This window comes from Pogoniulus pusillus, chromosome 9 (genome assembly GCF_015220805.1).
Source record: "Pogoniulus pusillus isolate bPogPus1 chromosome 9, bPogPus1.pri, whole genome shotgun sequence".
Taxonomy (NCBI): domain Eukaryota; kingdom Metazoa; phylum Chordata; class Aves; order Piciformes; family Lybiidae; genus Pogoniulus; species Pogoniulus pusillus.
The window spans coordinates 34,899,844-34,921,169 of NC_087272.1; the positions used below are offsets into that span (position 1 = coordinate 34,899,844).

At 46.9% G+C, this 21,326-nt stretch overlaps 1 protein-coding gene across 1 annotated transcript in view; it reads left to right on the top strand.

Annotated features, from left to right (window-relative positions):
* LIMCH1 (LIM and calponin homology domains 1) overlaps positions 1–21,326 on the top strand; it is a 267,283-nt gene that overhangs the window by 223,527 nt on the left and 22,430 nt on the right. The window contains exons 21-26 of the mRNA XM_064149191.1: positions 4,973–5,066; positions 9,327–9,499; positions 11,434–11,539; positions 14,457–14,531; positions 15,325–15,353; positions 17,955–18,038. Coding sequence (XP_064005261.1) covers positions 4,973–5,066; positions 9,327–9,499; positions 11,434–11,539; positions 14,457–14,531; positions 15,325–15,353; positions 17,955–18,038 — 561 coding nt within the window. The remainder of the gene's footprint in view (positions 1–4,972; positions 5,067–9,326; positions 9,500–11,433; positions 11,540–14,456; positions 14,532–15,324; positions 15,354–17,954; positions 18,039–21,326) is intronic.

The window sequence follows — 21,326 nt, forward strand, 5'->3', positions numbered from 1 at the left end:
TATACATATCACTTACTAATCAGGGGGTTTTATTTTTAGCTGTAATGTCACCAGCATTTAATTGCTCAGCAGAGGGAGGAGGAAGAGTCAAGTCTCATGAGCAGGAGCAGGACAGCAAAATTCAGTTTTTCTCCAGCAAGTAGTAGCTTTATAACATTTTATTTTATTTTATTTTGTTTTGTTTTGTTTTGTTTTGTTTTATTTTATTTTATTTTATTTTATTTTATTTTATTTTATTTTATTTTATTTTATTTTATTTTATTTTATTATTTTATTTTATTTTATTTTATTTTATTTTATTTTATTTTATTTTATTTTATTTTATTTTATTTTATTTTATTTCCCCTTTTGTTTCATACTCTCTCTTGAAAGAGTTTCTATAAATAACTTCTATGTCAATACCTGGAGGTGTTCAAGAAAAGACTGGATGAGGCATTTAGTGCCATGGTCTAGATGACTGGATGGGGCTGGGTGCTAGGTTGGACTGGATGAGCTTGGAGGTCTCTTCCAACCTGGTTTATTCTATGATTGACCTGCTTCAACCTCCTGGACATAGGTTGTGGGTAGTTTATTGCACTTGTGCAGGGTAGCTACAGGACTTGGTGCTATGTTTAGTTTCCTGAGGTCAATTTAGACCTAGAGGTGATAGAAGTGCATCATCTCTGTGCATTCACTGAGCTTTTTAAACCCTCTGAGAGGCCAATGGGGCTGTGCCCTTTCCCCTGCTCCAGTCAGAACTTGATTTCCCTGAGCATACATAGCAGTGTTTAACACTTTCTATATCATCCTTACTTTATATCTTTAAAATCTCCAGGGTTGAAATTAAAGCTGGTTGGTTGGTTGTTTTTTTTTGGAGGGGACAGGGAGTGGAAGGGATGGCAAAGCAAGGGAATTTTCCAATTTGGACAGTTTCTTTTGGAAATTGGAGGGTGAGTTCTGTTGCTTAGAATCAGTCAGGGTTGGAAGGGACCACAAAGATCAGCTAGTTCCAACCCCCCTGCCATGGGCAGGGGCAGCCTACCCTAGAGCAGGCTGGCCACAGCCTCATCCAGCCTGGCCTGAAACACCTCCAGCAAGGGGGACTCAACCACCTCCCTGAGCAACCCATTCCAGCCTCTCACCACTCTCATGCTCAACAACTTCCTTCTCACATCCAGTCTGAATCTCCCCATCTCCAGCTTTGCTCCATTCCCCTAGTCCTGTCACTGCCTGATACCCTGAAAAGTCCTTCCCAGACACCAGAAAGAAAACCAATAGAAAGAAAACCAAAGCAAACCAACTAAACAAAACCTACCAAAAAAAACACCTGCAATAAAACATTAGTAATTGAAATTTGCAACCATTTCTTTGGAAGGCCTTAAGCTTTGGAGCAGTGAGTAGCTGTTAGGTAGGTTCCTCTTGCTTTCCCAGTTAAAAATCTACCTTGTTTAGGGCAAACCCTGAGCTCTTGATAACAGCCACTTGTTTAAGTGTGATGGGGGTTGTAGAACAGAATAATTCAGGTTGTAGGACTCTAGCTGAGCCCTCTGTTCAAAGCAGGATCAGGCATGAGAGCAGACTGAGTTGCTAAAGGCTTGTTCATGGGAATCTTGAGATCTTCCAAGGACAGAGGTGGCACAACCTGTCTGGGCAGCCTGCTGCACTGCCTGGCTGTCCTCATGGAGACAAGAAATAGTTATTTCTCCACTGAGCCAGGTTGGGAAGGATTTCCAGTAGCTTCTCCCTTGATTGCTGTCACGTGAGAGGCCTTGAGCACAGCCCTACGAGGAGAGGCTGAGGGAGCTGGGATTGGTTAGCCTGGAGAAGAGGAGGCTCAGGGGTGACCTTATTGCTGTCTGCAACTACCTGAGGGGAGGTTGTGGCCAGGAGGAGGTTGCTCTCTTCTCTCAGGTGGCCAGCCCCAGAACAAGAGGACACAGCCTCAGGCTGTGGCAGGGGAGATTTAGGCTGGAGGTGAGGAGAAAGTTCTTCCCTGAGAGAGTCATTGGACACTGGAATGGGCTGCCCGGGGAGGTGGTGGAGTCGCCGTCCCTGGAGCCGTTCAAGGCAGGATTGGATGTGGCACTTGGTGCCATGGTCTGGCCTTGAGCTCTGTGGTGAAGGGTTGGACTTGATGATCTGTGAGGTCTCTTCCAACCCTGATGATACTGTGATTCTGTGATACTGTGATGAGGAGACAGAACTAAAGCTGAGAGAGGCATTTATGTTTAGTGTTCTGTTGGTGCTTGCACTGAGCAGGCTCTCAGCTGAAACACAGGCTGGTACCAAGGTGGGCTGGAGAAGGGAAGGGTGGGTTATACATAGGAGAAAAGAGCACCAGAATAGCGAGGGGCAAATCTGGGACCCAGGACTTGCCCTCATTGGAGCATTTCTCTGGGGCCTGTTGGTTAGCCTGTGCTTCACCTTCAGCGATGGTCCTTCCTTGGAGCTTGTGGCACATGGAGAGGGAGCCCTGAGTCTTGTTTCCTATTGGTGTAGATAGATGTGGTGGAGAGGAAGTTCTCAAACTTTCTGTGCTGCCATTTTGGGGTGTAGATTTCACCCTCTGACTCCTCCAGATTGAAAACCACTTTTCAGACAGAAGGGAGGTGTGTCCAAAGAAGAGCAACAAAGCTGGTGAAGGAGCTGAGTGTGTCTAGCCTGGAGGAAAGAAGTCTAAGTCCACACCTTGAGTGCTGTGTCCAGTTCTGGGCCCCTCAATTCAAGAGAGATGTTGAGTTGTCCAGAGAAGGGCAACACAGCTGGTGAAAGGCCTGGAACATAAACCCTATGAGGAGAGGCCGAGGGAGCTGGGAGTGTGCAGCCTGAAGACGCTCAGGGGTGACCTCATTGCTGTCTACAACTACCTTAAGGGAGGTTGTGGGCAGGTGGGGGTTGGCCTCTTCTCCCAGACAACCAGCAACAGAGCAAGGGGACACAGTCTCAAGTTGTACCATGGAAAGTATAGGCTGGATGTTAGGAGGAAGTTCTTCCCAGAGAGAGTGATTGGCATTGGAATGGGCTGCCCAGGGAGGTGGTGGAGTCGCTGTGCCTGGGGGTGTTCAAGAGAAGACTGGCTGGGGCACTTAGTGCCATGGTCTAATTGACTGGCTAGGGCTGGGTGCTAGGTTGGACTGGCTGATCTTGGAGGTGTCTTCCAACCTGGTTGATTCTATGATTCCAAAGTGAGACCTGAAAGGAGGTTGTAACAAGGTGGGTATTGCTCCTTCTTCCCAAGGAGCAAGTGATAGGGCGAGAGGAGATGAGCTCAAGTTGCACCTGGGAGGTTTAGAATGGATGTTAGGAAGAATTCCTTCATGGAAAGGGAGCATTGCTATTCCAAACATTGGAATAGGCTGCCCAAGGAAGTGATTAAGTCACCATCCCTGGAGATATTTAGAAGATGTATAGGCATGGCTTAGTGGTGAACTTGGCAGTGCTGAGGTTTACAGTTGGACTCTTTTCCAACCTAAATGATTCCGTTTGCCCCATGCCTTGCTTGGGGCAGAAGATTCGGACAGATGGAGGTGAGGGTGCAGAGGAAGGCACCTGGCAGCAGGGAGGACAGAGAGCAGCCAGCCCCAGCAGGCACCAAAGGAGGCACTGCCACTTCTAGAGGCTCCTGGTGGTGATCTGGCGCCTGTCCTGCTGCGAGGTGACGGCACGGCCCTTGGCAGCCACAGGCTCCTTTGTTGTTCCCTGCATTGCTCACTGCCTGCTGGGCTTGCCCAGCTTGCTGCCCCTGGCCATGGCCTCACACCAGTCCCTACTGTTTCCTCACAAGGGCATCTTCCCAGAGACATTCCCTGCCCCTCCCAGAGCATGCCTCCCTCCAGAGAGGAGAACAGAGGCAGGAACTCCTGACCACTGCCAACAGAAAACCCTCGGGAGCCAAAATGTGTCTGCAGGCATTGGTTTCCTCTTGGCACTGCCAGCAGATGTCCCAGTGATTGAGCTGTGACAACCCAGGTCTGCTCTCCAGGGGGGATGGATGGATGGATGAATGGGCCATAGGCAGGGATGGGAAGTGGGATCCGTGCAGGAGTTAGAGGTCTGTATCATGCCTCCAGAAAAGAGGAAATCTCATCAGATTTCCTCCCTTGCAGCTGTTAATAAGATGGAAGAGTGGGAGGAGGACAGGAAAGCGAGTCCACAATGGACTATTCCTGAAACACGTTACCTTTTCTTTCCAAAAGTAGGCTGCTGCTGCTTTGATTTCCCCCTGTTGAATGAGCCATTCTCTAAGCATTTCATGCACTAGGAGCACTGTGCTGTGGCTGATTGGCTTGCTGCAGGTTTTTTTTCTTGATTTGCCTCCTGGGAAAGGCGGATGTGTGGTGGAAGCTGCTAAATAGATCAGCTGAAGCGCTACCCTTGTGTTGACAGCGTGGTTTGAGTTCTCCAGCAGCCTCGTCCTGGGTCAGGAAGCTGGCTTCTCCAAGGGATTTGGATTATTGGCTTGATACGCTCTCACCATATTTTTTCAGCCCTCTCTGAACAGTCTTTCAAGTATTTCATTACCTTAAATGCTGGCTCTGGCTTTTCCCTTCAGATAACAGATTGTTTGGACAACCGTGAAATAAAGGAAGTATTTAATTACTTTGCTGCTTTAAGAGCTCCGCTGTGCGCTGTGGATTCGCTAATGCATACGGTTCTGTGTCGCTCTGGAAGAGGAAGCTGGGGGTGAAATGTATGCTTGTCTCCTGCTAACACAGTCCGAGCTATCCCACAGTTTTAAAAGCTTGGAGGGTCCATTCCAAACCAACTGCATGATGGTTGCTGAGGAGTGGTTGGAAAAGGAGATTTAAGCCCGGTGATTTCACACCCAAGCCGCGCATGCCGCTCTGAAATGTACTCCCCAGCTCCCTACTGAGCTCTAAACCAGTCTGGTTCAAACACATTACAAAGAAGGAGCAAGTACTGCCTTGGGGAATGAGCACATCCTTTTATTTCCACTCTAGTCACTGTGTTTCTACTGTATTATTCTCTTCAGGCTTCCACGGTGGCAGCAGATGCAGCCACCAGCCAGCAGGTCGATGCCAGTCCTGGAAGCGCGGGACCTGCGAGCCAGACGTGCTCATCCCCAGGTGGGTTGTTGGCTGTTGCTGCTGCTCTTGACCACCTTCAGGGCTGGGGCTTAGTCCCACCCATCAATATGTGCACAAGCAGCAGCACCAAGAGGGTCTATTAGCAAATGTTGGAAATCTCAATGCAAGAAAGACATTTTTCAGAGTAAGAATATTCATTCGTTGCAGCAACGTGGTTGAGTCTCCGTGGCTGGAGGTTCTCAAGGTGCATCTGAACAGGGTGCTAGACAATTTCCTCCAGGCTGCCTTTCCCATGAAAGGTGGGACCAGATGATCTTTTGAGGTCCTTTCCAACCTGCTCTGTCCTGTTGTGGTTGAAATGCCACACCTGACTGCACGCCACTCAAGATGCCTGCTTTGTTTGTGTGCATGATAAGCTGCATACTGTAACCAGAATGCAATCAGGGCAGAAACTATCAGTCAGTAATAGCTTCTGTTTAACAGGTTTTTGGCTTTTTTCCCCCCCAAAAAAACACTAAGAAATGCAGAAGGAGAACAAGAAAGGGCACTTCACTCTTTATAGGAGCTTTAAAATGGACAATGTTGTGCAGACTCCTGGTTTTCTGCCTTAAAGCCTTTATGCATGCTTCCTAATCTGGGGAAAGGAATTTGCTGGTAAAAGCTGAATCTATTTTCTTCAAAAGAGTGTTTCTGAAACCTTACTTTGAAGCAGACATTTTGTCCACTGCTCACTGTATTTCTATGTCTGTCACTCGTTTTTCAAATAGGTCTACCAAATTTCAGCTTGCTATGGGTAAGTAAAAGGTGCTCTTTGAAGTAGATATTTAAATGGGAGCTCTGGCTGTAATTGCTGTGTAAACTTAATGCTCCTATTTGTGGAGGATAAATGTATCTTGGATAATTGACCTTTGCCCTCGAACATCATGACACCAAATTAGGTGGCAGTGGTGATTTTAATGAGGGTAGAGAGGCTCTTCAGAGGGACTTGGATAGGCTTAGATCAATGGCCCAACATTAATGGGATGAGTTTCAACAAGGCCAAATGTCAGCTCCTGTGCTTGGGTCACAGCAAGCCCAAGCAATGCTACAGGCTTGGGGCAGCATGGCTGGAGAGCTGCCTGGCAGAAAGGGGCCTGGGGGTTGTAATAGAGCTGTCGTGAGCTGAATATAAGCCAGTAGTGTGCCCAGGCAGCCAAGAAGGCAAATGGCATCCTGGCTTGGATTAAAAATGCTGTGGCCAGCAGGAGTAGGGAGGTGATTGTCTCCTTGGACTTGGCTTTGGTGAGGCCACAACTCGAGTGTAGTGTTCAGTTTTGGGCACCTCATTATAAGAAGGATGTGGAGGTGCTGGAGTGGGTCCAGAGGAGGGCAACGAAGGACCTGGAGAATAAATCTTATGAGGAGCAACTGAGGGAGCTGGGGATGGGATTAGTGTGAAAAAGAGGAGGCTGAGGGGAGACCTCATTGCTGTCTATAGCTACCTGAAGGGACACTGTGGAGAGGCTGCTGATGGGCTCTGCTCGCATGTAACTGGAGACAGAACAAGGGGGGGAATGGCCTCAAGCTGAGACTGGGGAGGTTTAGATTGGATATTAGGAAAAAGTTTTTCATGGAGAGTGGTCAGGCACTAGAATGAGCTGCCCAGGGAGGTGGTGGAGTCACCAACCCTGGATGTGTTTAAGGGTCATTTGGATGTGGTGCTAAGGGATATGATTTAAGATGAATCGTGTAGAGTAGGGTTCTAAGTTCGACTTGGTGATCCTGAAGGTCTTTTCCAGCCTGGATGTTTCTGTGATTCTGTGATCAATGGGGTACCATTTGCCAAAAATTAGAAGCATATCTGGCCTTGTCTTGATGTGGGAGGTGTCCCTGCCTATGGCAGGAGGTTGGAACTAGATGGTCTTTGAGGTCCCTTCCAACCTAAACCATTCTATGTGCTGCAAGACTCTGAAGCACATGGGCTATTAACAGGGGCTCCTTAGCTGGCTTTAATACCTTAGATACCAAACAGAGAGGTTAACAATCTTCAGTTGCCCCTGGCAGGTAATGTAGAAACTATAGTCTTGTGGTGAACCAACCAAATTCTCCTCTCAAAGACCTGCAGCGATGAGCTGGTGATATTTGTCTACAAATCACAAAGTCACCTTGTGCCTGGCTCCACACCTGTCACAGCTGCTAAACATTACTGAAGGCAGAGTTTGATCTTGGCTGGCAGGGAAAACTGAGATAGCAGTGCAAACATTGAAATGGTAAAGGAACAGGGCTTTTCATCCACTCTGCTTTGGAGGCTTAGATGGGATGCAGACTCTGTGACCTGCTTGTAGAACAGGCAGCCTCCTTTGCTGTTCAGTACAACCCAGATACCTCCATGCCAGGACCCCTGTGCCACTAATGGCCTGGGGAATGCTCCAAAATACTATCACAGTATCATCAGAGTTGGAAGAGATCTCACAGATCATCAAGTCCAACCCTTTAGCACAGAGCTCAAGGCCAGACCATGGCACCAAGTGCCACGTCCAATCCTGCCTTGAACAGCTCCAGGGACGGCGACTCCACCACCTCCCCGGGCAGCCCATTCCAGTGTCCAATGACTCTCTCAGTGAAGAACTTTCTCCTCACCTCCAGCCTAAATCTCCCCTGGCACAGCCTGAGGCTGTGTCCTCTCGTTCTGGTGCTGGCCACCTGAGAGAAGAGAGCAACCTCCTCCTGGCCACAACCACCCCTCAGGTAGTTGTAGACAGCAATAAGGTCTCCCCTGAGCCTCCTCTTCTCCAGGCTAACCAATCCCAGCTCCCTCAGCCTCTCCTCGTAGGGCTGTGCTCAAGGCCTCTCCCCAGCCTCGTTGCCCTTCTCTGGACACGCTCAAGCATCTCAATGTCCCTCCTAAACTGGGGGCCCAGAACTGAACACAGCACTCAAGGTGTGGTCTAACCAGTGCAGAGTACAGGGGCAGAATGACCTCCCTGCTCCTGCTGACCACACCATTGCTGATGCAGGCCAGGATGCCACTGGCTCTCTTGGCCACCTGGGCACACTGCTGGCTCATGTTCAGGCAGGTATCAATCAGTACCCCCAGATCCCTCTCTGTCTGGATGCTCTCCAGCCACTCCAACCCCAGCCTGTATCTCTGCATGGTGTACTGTGCATCTGCCTGGCAGCAGCAGCAGCTCCTGTCTCTGCCTGTGTGCAGGTTCTTACTGGAGCCTGGGCTGCTCCTCTTCCCTAGCTTACTGTCCTAGCCTGTCAGAAGCTACCACTGCTGCTATGGATGGAAAGGGAACAGAATCTGAAGCTGAAATTCTGCTTTAGAGGTTAAGGAGATGTCTGGGTGCTGGGATAGTGGCAACTGCTTTGCTTCCAGTGGTGGTACCAGCTGGTGGTTTAATTGTCACAGTCCTCAGCTGTAGGCCCCTGCACTCCTTGTTCCTTTTCTGGTAATCCAACATGAACTAAGAGTCATAGAATCAGAATGGGCTGGGTTGGAAGAGACACCCCAAGGTCATCCAGTCCAACCCCCTCTGCAGTCATCAAGAACATCCTTCACTAAATCAAGTTGCCCAGAGCTCTGTTGAGCCTGACCTTGAATATCTCCAGGGATGAGGCCTCAACCACCTCCCTGGGCAACCTGTTCCACCACCCTCACAGTAAAGAACTTGTTCCTAACATCCAATATGAATCTACTTTTCTCTAGTTTGAAGCCACTGCCTCTCATCCTATCACTACAGGCTTTTGTAAACAGTCTCCATCCTTCTTGCAGGCCCTCATCAGGCACTGGAAGGTCATTATTAGGTCTCCCAGTTGGCATTTATTAAGATCTGAATGACAAGAAGGTTTTTTCCAGCCTGAGGCTTCCTGTTGGCACAATGTATGCTGCCCAATGCTCGGCTGATGTGGTTTGGTGGAAAGAGGCAAGCTGAAATGGCTTCCATGGCTGACAGCGAGACCATGTTCACTGTGACACAGCTTCTTGTCTGTATCACAGCACCTTAGAGATCTCTACCTCAGTAGATGTGTTGCAGGCTACAGCACATCTCAGCTAAAGAGGAGCATCTGAAATAATTTGGGTGACTCTCCCCTAGAGATGTCTTGCTTGACCATGGTGCCCAAGCCAAGTGTCAGCAGCTCCACTTTTTCTTCTCTGAGAGATTCATTTTGCCTCTGTTGAAGAAAGAAGATTATTTTTCTTTCAAAACTTCCCAGTATAATTCAGTGAGAAATTGGATTGTAAGAAATAGGTCTACATTTTATTTGGGAAACTATCTTAACCTTGCAGCATTCTCTTTCATCTGTGTGGATTAGGTTCAGATCAAAAGCAATTCAAGTCAGCTGCAGCTTGTGCCAGCCCTGTTGTGAAGAGATTAGAATTTCTCCCCAGTCCTGTCCCTTCAGAGGAAACAGCTTCGAGTGAGAAGGATGTGAAGAAACCTGAAAGGGAGCAGCAGAAGGAAGCAGAGAGCCCTGCTACACCAGAGGTATGTACAGGAGGAAAAAGAAAGAGTAGACAATGAAACAAAACAAAAAAGCAAGCTCCACACAGAAATATTTATTGTGCAAGTTGGTATTTTTTCCCTGTAGAATGTCACTTCAGGAGCTCACTCAAATCAAGTTGCATTTATTGTGCAAGTTGGTATTTTTTTCTCTGTAGAATGTCACTTCAGGAGCTCACTCAAATCAAGTTGCATTTAGTGTGCAAGTTGGTATTTTTTCTCTGTAGAATGTCACTTCAGGAGCTCACTCAAATCAAGTTGCATTTAGTGTGCAAGTTGGTATTTTTTCTCTGTAGAATGTCACTTCAGGAGCTCACTCAAATCAAGTTGCATTTACTGTGCAAGTTGGTATTTTTTCTCTGTAGAATGTCACTTCAGGAGTTCACTCAAATCAAGTTGCATTTAGTGTGCAAGTTGGTATTTTTTCTCTGTAGGATGTCATTTCAGGAGCTCATTCAAAACAAGTTGAATCATTTCGGGAGCTCATTCAAAACAAGTTGCATTTATTGTGCAAGTTGGTATTTTTTTCCCTTTAGAATATAATTTCAGGTGTTCATTCTTCAAACCAAGTTGCATTTAGTGTGCAAGTTGGTATTTTTTCCCTGTAGAATGTCATTTCAGGAGCTCACTCAAATCAAGTTGCATTTATTGTGCAAGTTGGTATTTTTTTCTCCATAAAATATCACTTCAGGAGCTCATTCAAATCAAGTTGCATTTATTGTGCAAGTTGATTTTTTTCTCTGTAGAATATCACTTCAGGAGCTCACTCAAAACAAGTTGCATTTATTGTGCAAGTTGGTATTTTTTTCCCTGTAGAATGTCACTTCAGGAGTTCACTCAAATCAAGTTGCATTTATTGTGCAAGTTGGTATTTTTTCCCTGTAGAATGTCATTTCAGGAGCTCATTCTTCAAAACAAGTTGCATTTAGTGTGCAAGTTGGTATTTTTTTCTCTGTAGAATGTCACTTCAGGAGCTCATTCTTCAAACCAAGTTGCATTTATTGTGCAAGTTGGTATTTTTTTCTCTGTAGAATGTCACTTCAGGAGCTCATTCTTCAAAACAAGTTGCATTTATTGTGCAAGTTGGTATTTTTTTCCCTGTAGAATGTCATTTCAGGAGCTCATTCTTCAAACCAAGTTGCATTTATTGTGCAAGTTGGTATTTTTTTCTCTGTAGAATGTCATTTCAGGAGCTCATTCAAAACAAGTTGCATCATTTCAGGAGCTCATTCAAAACAAGTTGCATTTACTGTGCAAGTTGGTATTTTTTTCCCTGTAGAATGTCACTTCAGGAGTTCATTCTTCAAATCAAGTTGCATTTACTGTGCAAGTTGGTATTTTTTCCCTGTAGAATGTCACTTCAGGAGCTCATTCAAAACAATCTGCCAAGGGATGACCCTGGAGGATGGTTTCTGTGTGAAATCCTGTGGATAGCAGAGAGGTCCTCCTCCAAAGGAACTCCCCAGTGTCTGCTTGTATCACTTTAACCTCTAAACTGGCTGGAGCAGAAATGAGAATCTAACTTGCAAACCCCAGTCTCACCACGTGCTGGGAGGGCACAGCATCTGGAAGGTGCAGACAGTGGCGTTTGCCCTCTTAGTCCTCTAGGAATGCTGAACAAGCGCAGGCAGTGATGAAGGGGACAAATGGCCATGACCATACTGCTCTGTCAGTTAAGTTAGATGCTGGTCCTGGGTTAGGATCAGCTTTGGTATGCAGAGCAGTGTGAATGTCAACAGCAAACAACTGCCAGTTGTTTCCAGTAGCTCAGTCCTACAACTTCATCTTGTAGTTCTGGGGGCAGAGGCTTCCTCTTTAATAAAGCCGATTCAGAAAATAAGTAGAGTGGGTTTATGTTCACCTTTTATTCAACCTGCTGAGCTCTGAATGTTGTTTTCTGCTCCCAAATGTCTGAACAGGTGATGAAACCAAAAGCCCTGGGACAAGAGGGAAGTGTAGTCTTGCCATTTTTAAAGAAACTACCTGAGCCCAGCCAAGTGACTCTGCAGTATTCTGGTCTACACGGTGAGCACAAAGCATTTGGAGAATTCAGCTGGACAGTAACTGAATATATGCAGGTGGTGTTTAGCAAGAAGTGCCTCAGCAGTGACCTGGAGGGTTGTAGACCTGAAATGATTCTCTTCTAGTTGAATCATAGAATCAGTCAGGGTTGGAAGGGACCACAAGGATCATCTAGTTCCAAATCCCCTGCCATGGGTAGGGACACCCTACCCTAGATCAAGCTGGCCACAGCCTCATCCAGCCTGGCCTTAAACACCTCCAGGCATGGAGCTTCAGCCACCTCCCTGGGCAACCCATTCCAGCCTCTCACCACTCTCATGCTGAATAACTTCCACCTCACGGCCAGTCAGAGTCTAACTGATATTGATAGTCTGTATTCTGTGATGCAAAGGACTCTTTTGGCTGCTCCCCTTAAATACAGCAGCAGAATTATGACAAAGGGGTGAGGGTAGCAGGAAGAGCCCTATCCTGCTTGTACCTGGCCTAGCAATAAAAGCAGTATTATGTCAGTGAGTGTTGTATTTTATTAACACTGCTGCTCACAGATGAAGATGGCTTAGCAACTGCTTTTATCCTGCAACAAAAAAACCCACCAACAACTTCTGGAGCTGAATTCTACACTCAGCTGCTCCTGCAGAGCTCCTTCTCCTAGATGAGAAATACACATACCTGGCCACATCCCTGAATTTGTCCTGTGCCCACCATGAGTTCTTGCAAAGCAGAACTTTTCTTGAGGTTTGTTTGGGGTTTTTTTTTTGCCTTCATGACAAAGTTCTGCTTGCAATTGCTAATGCTTAGTACTTGGATTTTATATTGAATTTAGAAATGCATATATAGAATCATAGAATCAGGGTTGGAAGGAACCACAAGGATCATCTAGTTCCAACCCCCCTGCCATGGGCAGGGACGCCCTACCCTAGATCAGGATATATGGAGGTGCTGTGACAGAAAGAGGAAAAAACAATCTCAAAGTCCTCTTTCCCCTGAGAATTGTATTAGGTTGTTAGTTTACCTGTAGGCAATACACTGATTATCCCTGGTTGTTTCTGAGATGGAAACTGCTGGAGATGGTGGAAAAGGGGATTGTCTGAGAAGGGGTAGAGGTCCCACTTGTTTAGGTGGGGAGGTGCTTTCCGAAGAGGTTTAGGGAACAATTATCATTTTGGATTAGGCAGGAATCAATCCAAACATGGAGTAGCAGATGGTAGGTCTCTCCTCTTTCCTGAGGGATGCTGAAACACTTGGCTGCTCTCTAGCGTTCACAGCACGTACAGCGCTGAAAGGATGTCAGAGTCCCCTAAAGCAGTAGGAATGAATGCAAGCACCGTGCAAAGGCGTCAGAGGCTCGAGAGAGTGGCTGCCCTTGCCTGGCGTTACTGTGCCAGAGCTCTCCTGTAAGGTCAGGCACCACAGAATCGTAGGATTGTTTTGGTTGGAAAAGAGCTCTAAGAGCCCAGCCCACGACCTATCACAGCCATGGTCCTTCAACCGTGTCCCAAAGTCCTATGTCCACACGTTTCTTGAACACCTCCAGGGATGGTGACTCCACCACCTCCTTGGCCAGACTCTTCCAATGCCCAACTACTCTTTCTGTAAAGAAATCTTTCCTTGTATCCAACCTAAACCTCCCCTGGCACAATTTCAGGCCATTTGATGGAATCATAGAATCACAGAATCAGTCAGGTTGGAAGGAACCACAAGGATCATCCAGTTCCAACCTCCCTGCCATGTGCAGGGACACCCTACCCTAGATCAGGCTGGCCAGAGCCCCATCCAGCCTGGCCCTAAACACCTAAACATTTCCTCTTGTCCTATCACCTGATGCTCCAGAGAAGAGACCAACCTCCACCTCACTCCAACCTCCCTTTCAGGATATTGCAGGGAGTGAGAAGGTCTCTCCTCAGCCTCCTCTTCTCCAGACTAAACAATCCTGGTTCTTTCAGCCAGTCCTCACCAGACCCATTCTCTATACCCTTCAGCAGCTTTGTTGCCCTTCTCTGGGCAATCTCCAGCACCTCAATGCCCTTCTTCATAGAATCACCAAATTAACCAGGTTGGAGAAGACCTCTAAGATCATCAAGTCCAACCTGTCACCTAATCCTTCTAAGTAATTGTAGTGAGGAGCCCAAATCTGAGCCCAGTATTCAAGATGATGCCTCACCAGTGTCAAGTACAGGGGCATGATCACTTCCCTGTCCTGCTGGTCACACTGTTCATGCTCCAGGCTAAGATGCTGTTGCCCTTCCCTGGGCAATCTCCAGCACCTCAACGCCCTTCTTCATAGAATCACCAAATTAACCAGGTTGGAGAAGACCTCTAAGATCATCAAGTCCAACCTGTCACCTAATCCTTCTAAGTAATTGTAGTGAGGAGCCCAAATCTGAGCCTAGTATTCAAGATGAGGCCTCACCAGTGCCAAGTACAGGGGCATGATCACTTCCCTGTCCTGCTGGTCACACTATTCGTGCTCCAAGCTAAGATGCTGTTGACCTTCCCTGGGCAGTCTCCAGCACCTCAATGTCCTTCTTCACAGAATCACCAAGTTGACCGGGTTGGAGAGAACTCTTAAGATCATCAAGTCCAACCTGTCACCTAATCCTTCTAAGTAATTGTAGTGAGGGGCCCAAATCTGTACCCAGTATTCAAGATGAAGCCTCACCAGTGCCAAGTACAGGGACACAATCACATCCCTGTCCTGCTGGTCACACTATTCGTGCTCCAGGCTAAGACGCTGCTGACCTTCTGGGCTACCTAAGCACATTTGACTCTGGAGAGGTCCATCCTAAACTTAGGCGCAACGATCCAAAGCCGCCGTGGTGAAAACTCCCTTCCTTGGCCGAGGCAGCTTGGGTGCGAGAGTCCAGCATCAGCTTTTGACCACGCTGTGTTTCTTGTTTTGTCTCGGTGCCGGTGCCTGCAGAGCCGGCCCGCGGGGCCGCGCTTCCACTTAGGGTTCGCAACAGCTGGCGGCGCTCACAGTTTTTCTCGCAGTCAGGTAAATGCGGCGCTCAGACCAGCTTCAGCCCTTCTGCTGCCTCCAGCCAGAGGTGTCTTCGGCCGTGGGGCAGGGGCTGAGAGCTGATGATGACGGGGGGGGACACCTGTTCTACCTCTTGCTTCCTTAGAAAGCGTCTATTCCTGCTGCACAGTTGACAAAGAGCTGTTGGGTCACGCATTGTTGCGATGCTCTGCTTTCAGGCACCCAAACGGAATCAGTTGCCTATCAATACATATATTTTTTTTTCCCTTTTAATTTTCTTGCAATCAGCCTAATTTTCAAAGGCATTTGGATAGTGAATGGCAATGGTTCTCTTGGTAACTGTGGCTCTTGAATAGTGTAGTCCCATCCTTTTAGCTGCGCTGTGCTTTTTCCTTCCTTGCGCTGAATCACGAAGGGAAAAGTAGGTCAAGGTAGGTAACACTCAGCATCCAATCACTGCTTAGTGTCTGCGGCCAGAAGTAGATGGCATTAGCTAGTGGTAGAGTAGAAGCTAACGTTAGTTAGTCTGTGCTCCTCTATGCCCAGAAAGCTACTGTTAGTTAGTCTTGTGCTCCTCTGTGCCCAGATAAAAAGTAGTTTTGTTGGTGATGGGTGTGATCTGTTTCCGTGGGTTGTTCGCTTGCCATCAGTCCTTGCATTTGGGTGTGTGGGAACAAAGAGGAAACTAACCTCAAGCCTTTGTATACAGATCTAACGTAGCTTTGATTGCAGGCTAAGCCCATCTTGTTCTGATGTTAAATTTGATCTTTCCTTTTTCTGTTTGTTTTTGTTTGTTTGTTTTTAATAGCTGATTCTGACAGCGGTGACAAACCAAATGTGAGTACCTTTGCTTGCGTCGTTGTTTGGTTTGCAGACGTGATAAGGGAGTGAATGTTTTATGAAACTCTCTTTTAATAGCCCCAAATCAGAATGGTGTTTGGTTTTTTTTCTTCTCATGAAGATAAGAGAGAAAAAGTACAACCCAAATCAAGATATGGTCTAAATATGGAATTTATGCATTCCCCTCTTATCATAGAATCATAGAATCAACCAGGTTGGAAGAGACCTCCAAGATCATCCAGGCCAACCTAGCACCCAGCCCTAGCCAATCGACTAGACCATGGCACTAAGTGCCTCAGCCAGGCTTTGCTTGAACACCTCCAGGGACAGTGACTCCACCACCTCCCTGGGCAGCCCATTCCAATGCCAATCACTCTCTCTGCCAACAACTTCCTCCTAACATCCAGCCTAGACCTCCCCTGGCACAACTTGAGACTGTGTCCCCTTGTTCTGTTGCTGGTTGCCTGGCAGAAAAGCCCAACCCCACCTGGCTACAGCCTCCCTTCAGGTAGTTGTAGACAGCAATGAGCTCTGCCCTGAGCCTCCTCTTCTGCAGGCTGCACACCCCCAGCTCCCTCAGCCTCTCCTCACAGGGCTGTGCTCCAGGCCCCTCACCAGCTTCATTGCCCTTCTCTGGACACCTTCCAGTATCTCAACCTCTCTCCTGAATTGAGGAGCCCAGAAGTGGACCCAGGACTCAAGGTGTGGCCTGACCAGTGCTGAGTACAAGGGAAGAATATCCTCCAGCTAGAGGGCCTGGCAGCCATACAGTACTCAGTTGCTGAAGCCACTAAAGCTTCACAATGTCAAAACAATGTATAACTCTAAATTATTAATTTTGGTTTAAATACATAAAAATTCCGGGGCACCACAACTCTGCTGTCTATCCAGTGGGGAAAAATAGTGCTACTTTACACCACAAATGCTACTCTGAAGCACAAACTATTTCATATTCTGTTTCACACAAAAAGCAGACATCATCTCTTCCTGTCAGATTCAATTATAACTCTTAGCAGAAAGGAGTGTGGCACCAGATGTCTAAAGTTGCCCTAGGCTGTAAGGATCACAGAATCACAGAAGGTTAGGGACCTCAAAAGCTCACCCAGTCCAACCTCCCTGTCAGAGCAGGATCACCTATACCAGATCACAGAGGAACACATCCAGGCAGGTTTTGAATATCTCCAGGTGGCTAAGAGAGCCAATGGCATCTTGGCCGGGATCAGGAGCAGTGTGGCCAGCAGGACAAGGGAGGTTCTTCTGCCCCTGTACTCAGCACTGGTCAGGCCACAACTTGAGTGCTGTGTCCAGTTCTGGGCCCCTCAATTCAGGAGAGATGTTGAGGTGCTGGAAGGTGTCCAGAGAAGGGCTACAAAGCTGGTGAGGGGCCTGGAGCACAAATCCTATGAGGAGAGGCTGAGGGAGCTGGGGGTGTGCAGCCTAGAGATGAGGAGGCTCAGAGGTGACCTCATTGCTGTCTACAACTCCCTGAAGGGAGGCTGTAGCCAGGTGGGGTTGGTCTCTTCTGCCAGGCAACCAGCAACAGAACAAGGGGACACAATCTCAAGTTGTGCCAGGGGAGGTCTAGGCTGGATGTTAGGAGGAAGTTGTTGGCAGAGAGAGTGATTGGCATTGGAATGGGCTGCCCAGGGAGGTGGTGGAGGCTCCGTCCCTGGAGGTCTTCAAGAAAAGCCTGGCTGAGGCTGAAGCACTTAATGCCATGGTCTAGTTGACTGTCTAGGGCTGGGTGCTAGGTTGGCCTGGATGATCTTGGAGGTCTCTTCCAACCTGCTTGATTCTATGATTCCAGAGAGGGAGACTCCACAACCCTCCCTGGGCAGGCTGCTCCTGTAAGGCTTTTAAATGTGTTTCATGTAATGGGATCCTTAATGAAGACTGAGATTGTGTTTTGTTATGGATAAATATTGGATACAAAGCTATAGGCTGTCGTGCTGGCAGCCACATGAAATGAGAAATGTTGTACAATCACCAATTGGTTTGTATGCTATGCAGAAGCTGACAGAGAAGCAAACCAGATCACAGGAACACAGGAGGCAAGGGGCTGAAAGGGACCCAAGGAGATCATCAAGTCCACCCCTTTGCCAGAGCAGGACCATAATCTAGTGCATGTCACACAGGAACACAACCAGACAGGCCTGGAGTCTCCTCTCTCCAGAGAAGAGACTCCACAACCTCTCTGGGGAGCCTGTGCCAGTACCCTTACAGTAAAGAAGTTCCCCCTTGTGTTGAGGCAGAACCTCTTGTGCTGTAGCTTACACCCGTTGCTCCTTGTCCTTTAAATTCCAGTGCCTGCAAGTGTCTGTGTTCAGTGCTGCTTAGAGCTTTCTTCCAGCTTTTTCCCCTCCAGTTGAAGTTTCTCCAACCTTTCTTTGCAAGCCGATAGATCATTTTAGCATTTGGATACCTGTGGGCAAACTCCAAGCAGCAGTGAAGCTAAGCTTCTTGCTGCGAAAACCATTATCTAGTATTCAATTTCCCATTTTAACATCATCACCAGGGGGTGGCCAGGTGAAGTGCAGCTTTCTCTGGTAGCCTTGTGTGGTGTCCACGTCTAACAGCTTGGTTTTCCTTCACACAAAGCGTTTCAATTTCTGGTCCTGGGATCCAGAAGAAGAGCGAAAGCGCCAGGAGCGGTGGCAGCACGAGCAAGAACGCTTGCTTCAGGTAGGGAAGAAACTCCGTCTCTTCCACCACCTACTTGTCCCTCTAGGCAAAAGCTGGGCATTTTCTGTCGTGTTTTCATCCTCTGTGGGTGCTTGGATGAATTCTGTGGCAGGTGAGCAGTAAAATGAGCATACACACGTTTCCCCTGTGGTTTGGGCACATGTCCCTCCTTCCCCGCTCTAAGGAAAGACCCAAAGGACTTAGTTCTGCATTCCAATGTGGAGTGAAACCAAATGTAGATCCTCAACTGCATTTAACAGATGCTGAGCACAGGCTGCAAGATTTTAATTGCTGGGAACCTCTTTCTCAAGACCAACACGTTGCTGCTGCTGGCATCTTTGCAACTCTTCTTTAAAATGATGGTCCTAAGAGAGTTTCATAGATCATGGGCTCACAGGATGTTAGGGGTTGGAAGGGACCCAAGGAGATCATCAAGTCCAACCCCCCTGCCAGAGCAGGACATTACTGTCACAGATCACAGAGGAGCTCATCCAGACATAGAATTCTGCTTTGTTCAAAGGTTCTCCTTGGAAAAGACCAAGCTAAACTTGCATGCAAAGGGACAATACTGTCTAGCACAGGTCACAGAGGAACACATCCAGACACAGAATTCTGCTTTGTTCAAAGGTTCTCCTTGGAAAAGACCAAGCTAAACTTGCATGCAAAGGGACAATACTGTCTAACACAGGTCACAGAGGAACACATCCAGACACAGAATTCTGCTTTGTTCAGAGGTTCTCCTTGGAAAAGACCAAGCTAAACTTGCATGCAAAGGGACAATACTGTCTAGCACAGGTCACAGAGGAACACATCCAGACACAGAATTCTGCTTTGTTCAAAGGTTCTCCTTGGAAAAGACCAAGCTAAACTTGCATGCAAAGGGACAATACTACCTAACACAGGTCACAGAGGAGCACATCCAGACACAGAATTCTGCTTTGTTCAAAGGTTCTCCTTGGAAAAGACCAAGCTAAACTTGCATACAAAGGGACAATACTATCTAACACAGGTCACAGAGGAGCACATCCAGACACAGAATTCTGCTTTGTTCAAAGGTTCTCCTTGGAAAAGACCAAGCTGAACTTGCATACAAAGGGACAATACTGTCTAACACAGGTCACAGAGGAACACATCCAGACACAGAATTCTGCTTTGTTCAAAGGTTCTCCTTGGAAAAGACCAAGCTAAACTTGCATGCAAAGGGACGATACTATCTAACACAGGTCACAGAGGAGCACATCCAGACATAGAATTCTGCTTTGTTCAAAGGTTCTCCTTGGAAAAGACCAAGCTAAACTTGCATGCAAAGGGACAATACTGTCTAGCACAGGTCACAGAGGAGCACATCCAGACATAGAATTCTGCTTTGTTCAAAGGTTCTCCTTGGAAAAGACCAAGCTAAACTTGCATACAAAGGGACAATACTGTCTAGCACAGGTCACAGAGGAGCACATCCAGACATAGAATTCTGCTTTGTTCAAAGGTTCTCCTTGGAAAAGACCAAGCTAAACTTGCATGCAAAGGGACAATACTGTCTAACACAGGTCACAGAGGAGCACATCCAGACATAGAATTCTGCTTTGTTCAAAGGTTCTCCTTGGAAAAGACCAAGCTAAACTTGCATGCAAAGGGACGATACTATCTAACACAGGTCACAGAGGAGCACATCCAGACACAGAATTCTGCTTTGTTCAAAGGTTCTCCTTGGAAAAGACCAAGCTAAACTTGCATGCAAAGGGACAATACTGTCTAGCACAGGTCACAGAGGAACACATCCAGACACAGAATTCTGCTTTGTTCAAAGGTTCTCCTTGGAAAAGACCAAGCTAAACTTGCATGCAAAGGGACAATACTGTCTAGCACAGGTCACAGAGGAACACATCCAGACACAGAATTCTGCTTTGTTCAGAGGTTCTCCTTGGAAAAGACCAAGCTAAACTTGCATGCAAAGGGACGATACTATCTAACACAGGTCACAGAGGAGCACATCCAGACATAGAATTCTGCTTTGTTCAAAGGTTCTCCTTGGAAAAGACCAAGCTAAACTTGCATGCAAAGGGACAATACTGTCTAGCACAGGTCACAGAGGAGCACATCCAGACATAGAATTCTGCTTTGTTCAAAGGTTCTCCTTGGAAAAGACCAAGCTAAACTTGCATGCAAAGGGACAATACTGTCTAGCACAGGTCACAGAGGAACACATCCAGACACAGAATTCTGCTTTGTTCAAAGGTTCTCCTTGGAAAAGACCAAGCTAAACTTGCATGCAAAGGGACAATACTGTCTAGCACAGGTCACAGAGGAACACATCCAGACACAGAATTCTGCTTTGTTCAAAGGTTCTCCTTGGAAAAGACCAAGCTAAACTTGCATGCAAAGGGACAATACTACCTAACACAGATCACAGAGGCGCTCATCCAGACATAGAATTCTGCTTTGTTCAAAGGTTCTCCTTGGAAAAGACCAAGCTAAACTTGGATACAAAAGGACTTGGGTTGCTTCTGTTACTTTTGTGAGGAGGGGTTTGCCTACTGGTAGAATAAGCTGGTTTGTGTCCTGGTTGGGAGATCCTTAGCTGAATTTCGCTCATCAGCCAGTAGTGTCTTTTGAAGCTGTGATTAGTTTTGGTCCAAGGAAACCATAACTTCCCTCCCTGTAACAAGAAAGCAAAATGCCAGAGGACAGACAATGATAATATGGAGCCTTTTTCATCTTTTAGGAATGACTTGTGTGTCTTCTGTGTTCTTGAGATTATTTCTTTTTTAGATAATACAGGTGGGGGGGGTTCCCTCTTAAAATTGTGTAAAGATTTCATCATAATTCTGTTGGCACATGTGAGTGTTCTCTCAACAATAAATGCATCTCTTCTGGCTTAGGCAGATGCAGTTTCTAATCTGAACCAAAGTTGGAAGTGGTGTGAAAAGGATTTAGAAGTCACCAATCTTCCCTGTGCTCAAACCAGTTCTGTTAACAATTTTAAAGATGTCTTTGAGATAATTTTTCATGCAAAGCTGTGTGAAAACAATTCTCAAGAAATAATTGCATCAAGGAGGAAAAGAAGCTACTTAGCTAATTATAAGGTTACTCTCTTCACATTTAGTTATCTTTTAAAGTGGGGTGGGTACTCATTAAATTGTCCTGGCAATCTCCCTCAAATTAGCACCAGCATCTGAAAACCTTTCTTGTATATTTGCAACTTGCTGAAGTGTTTTAATGTCAAAACCATGCTGTGATGGTTTGGGTGTTACCTGCCCCACCCCCACCATGAAGTCACCCAGACTAGACTCA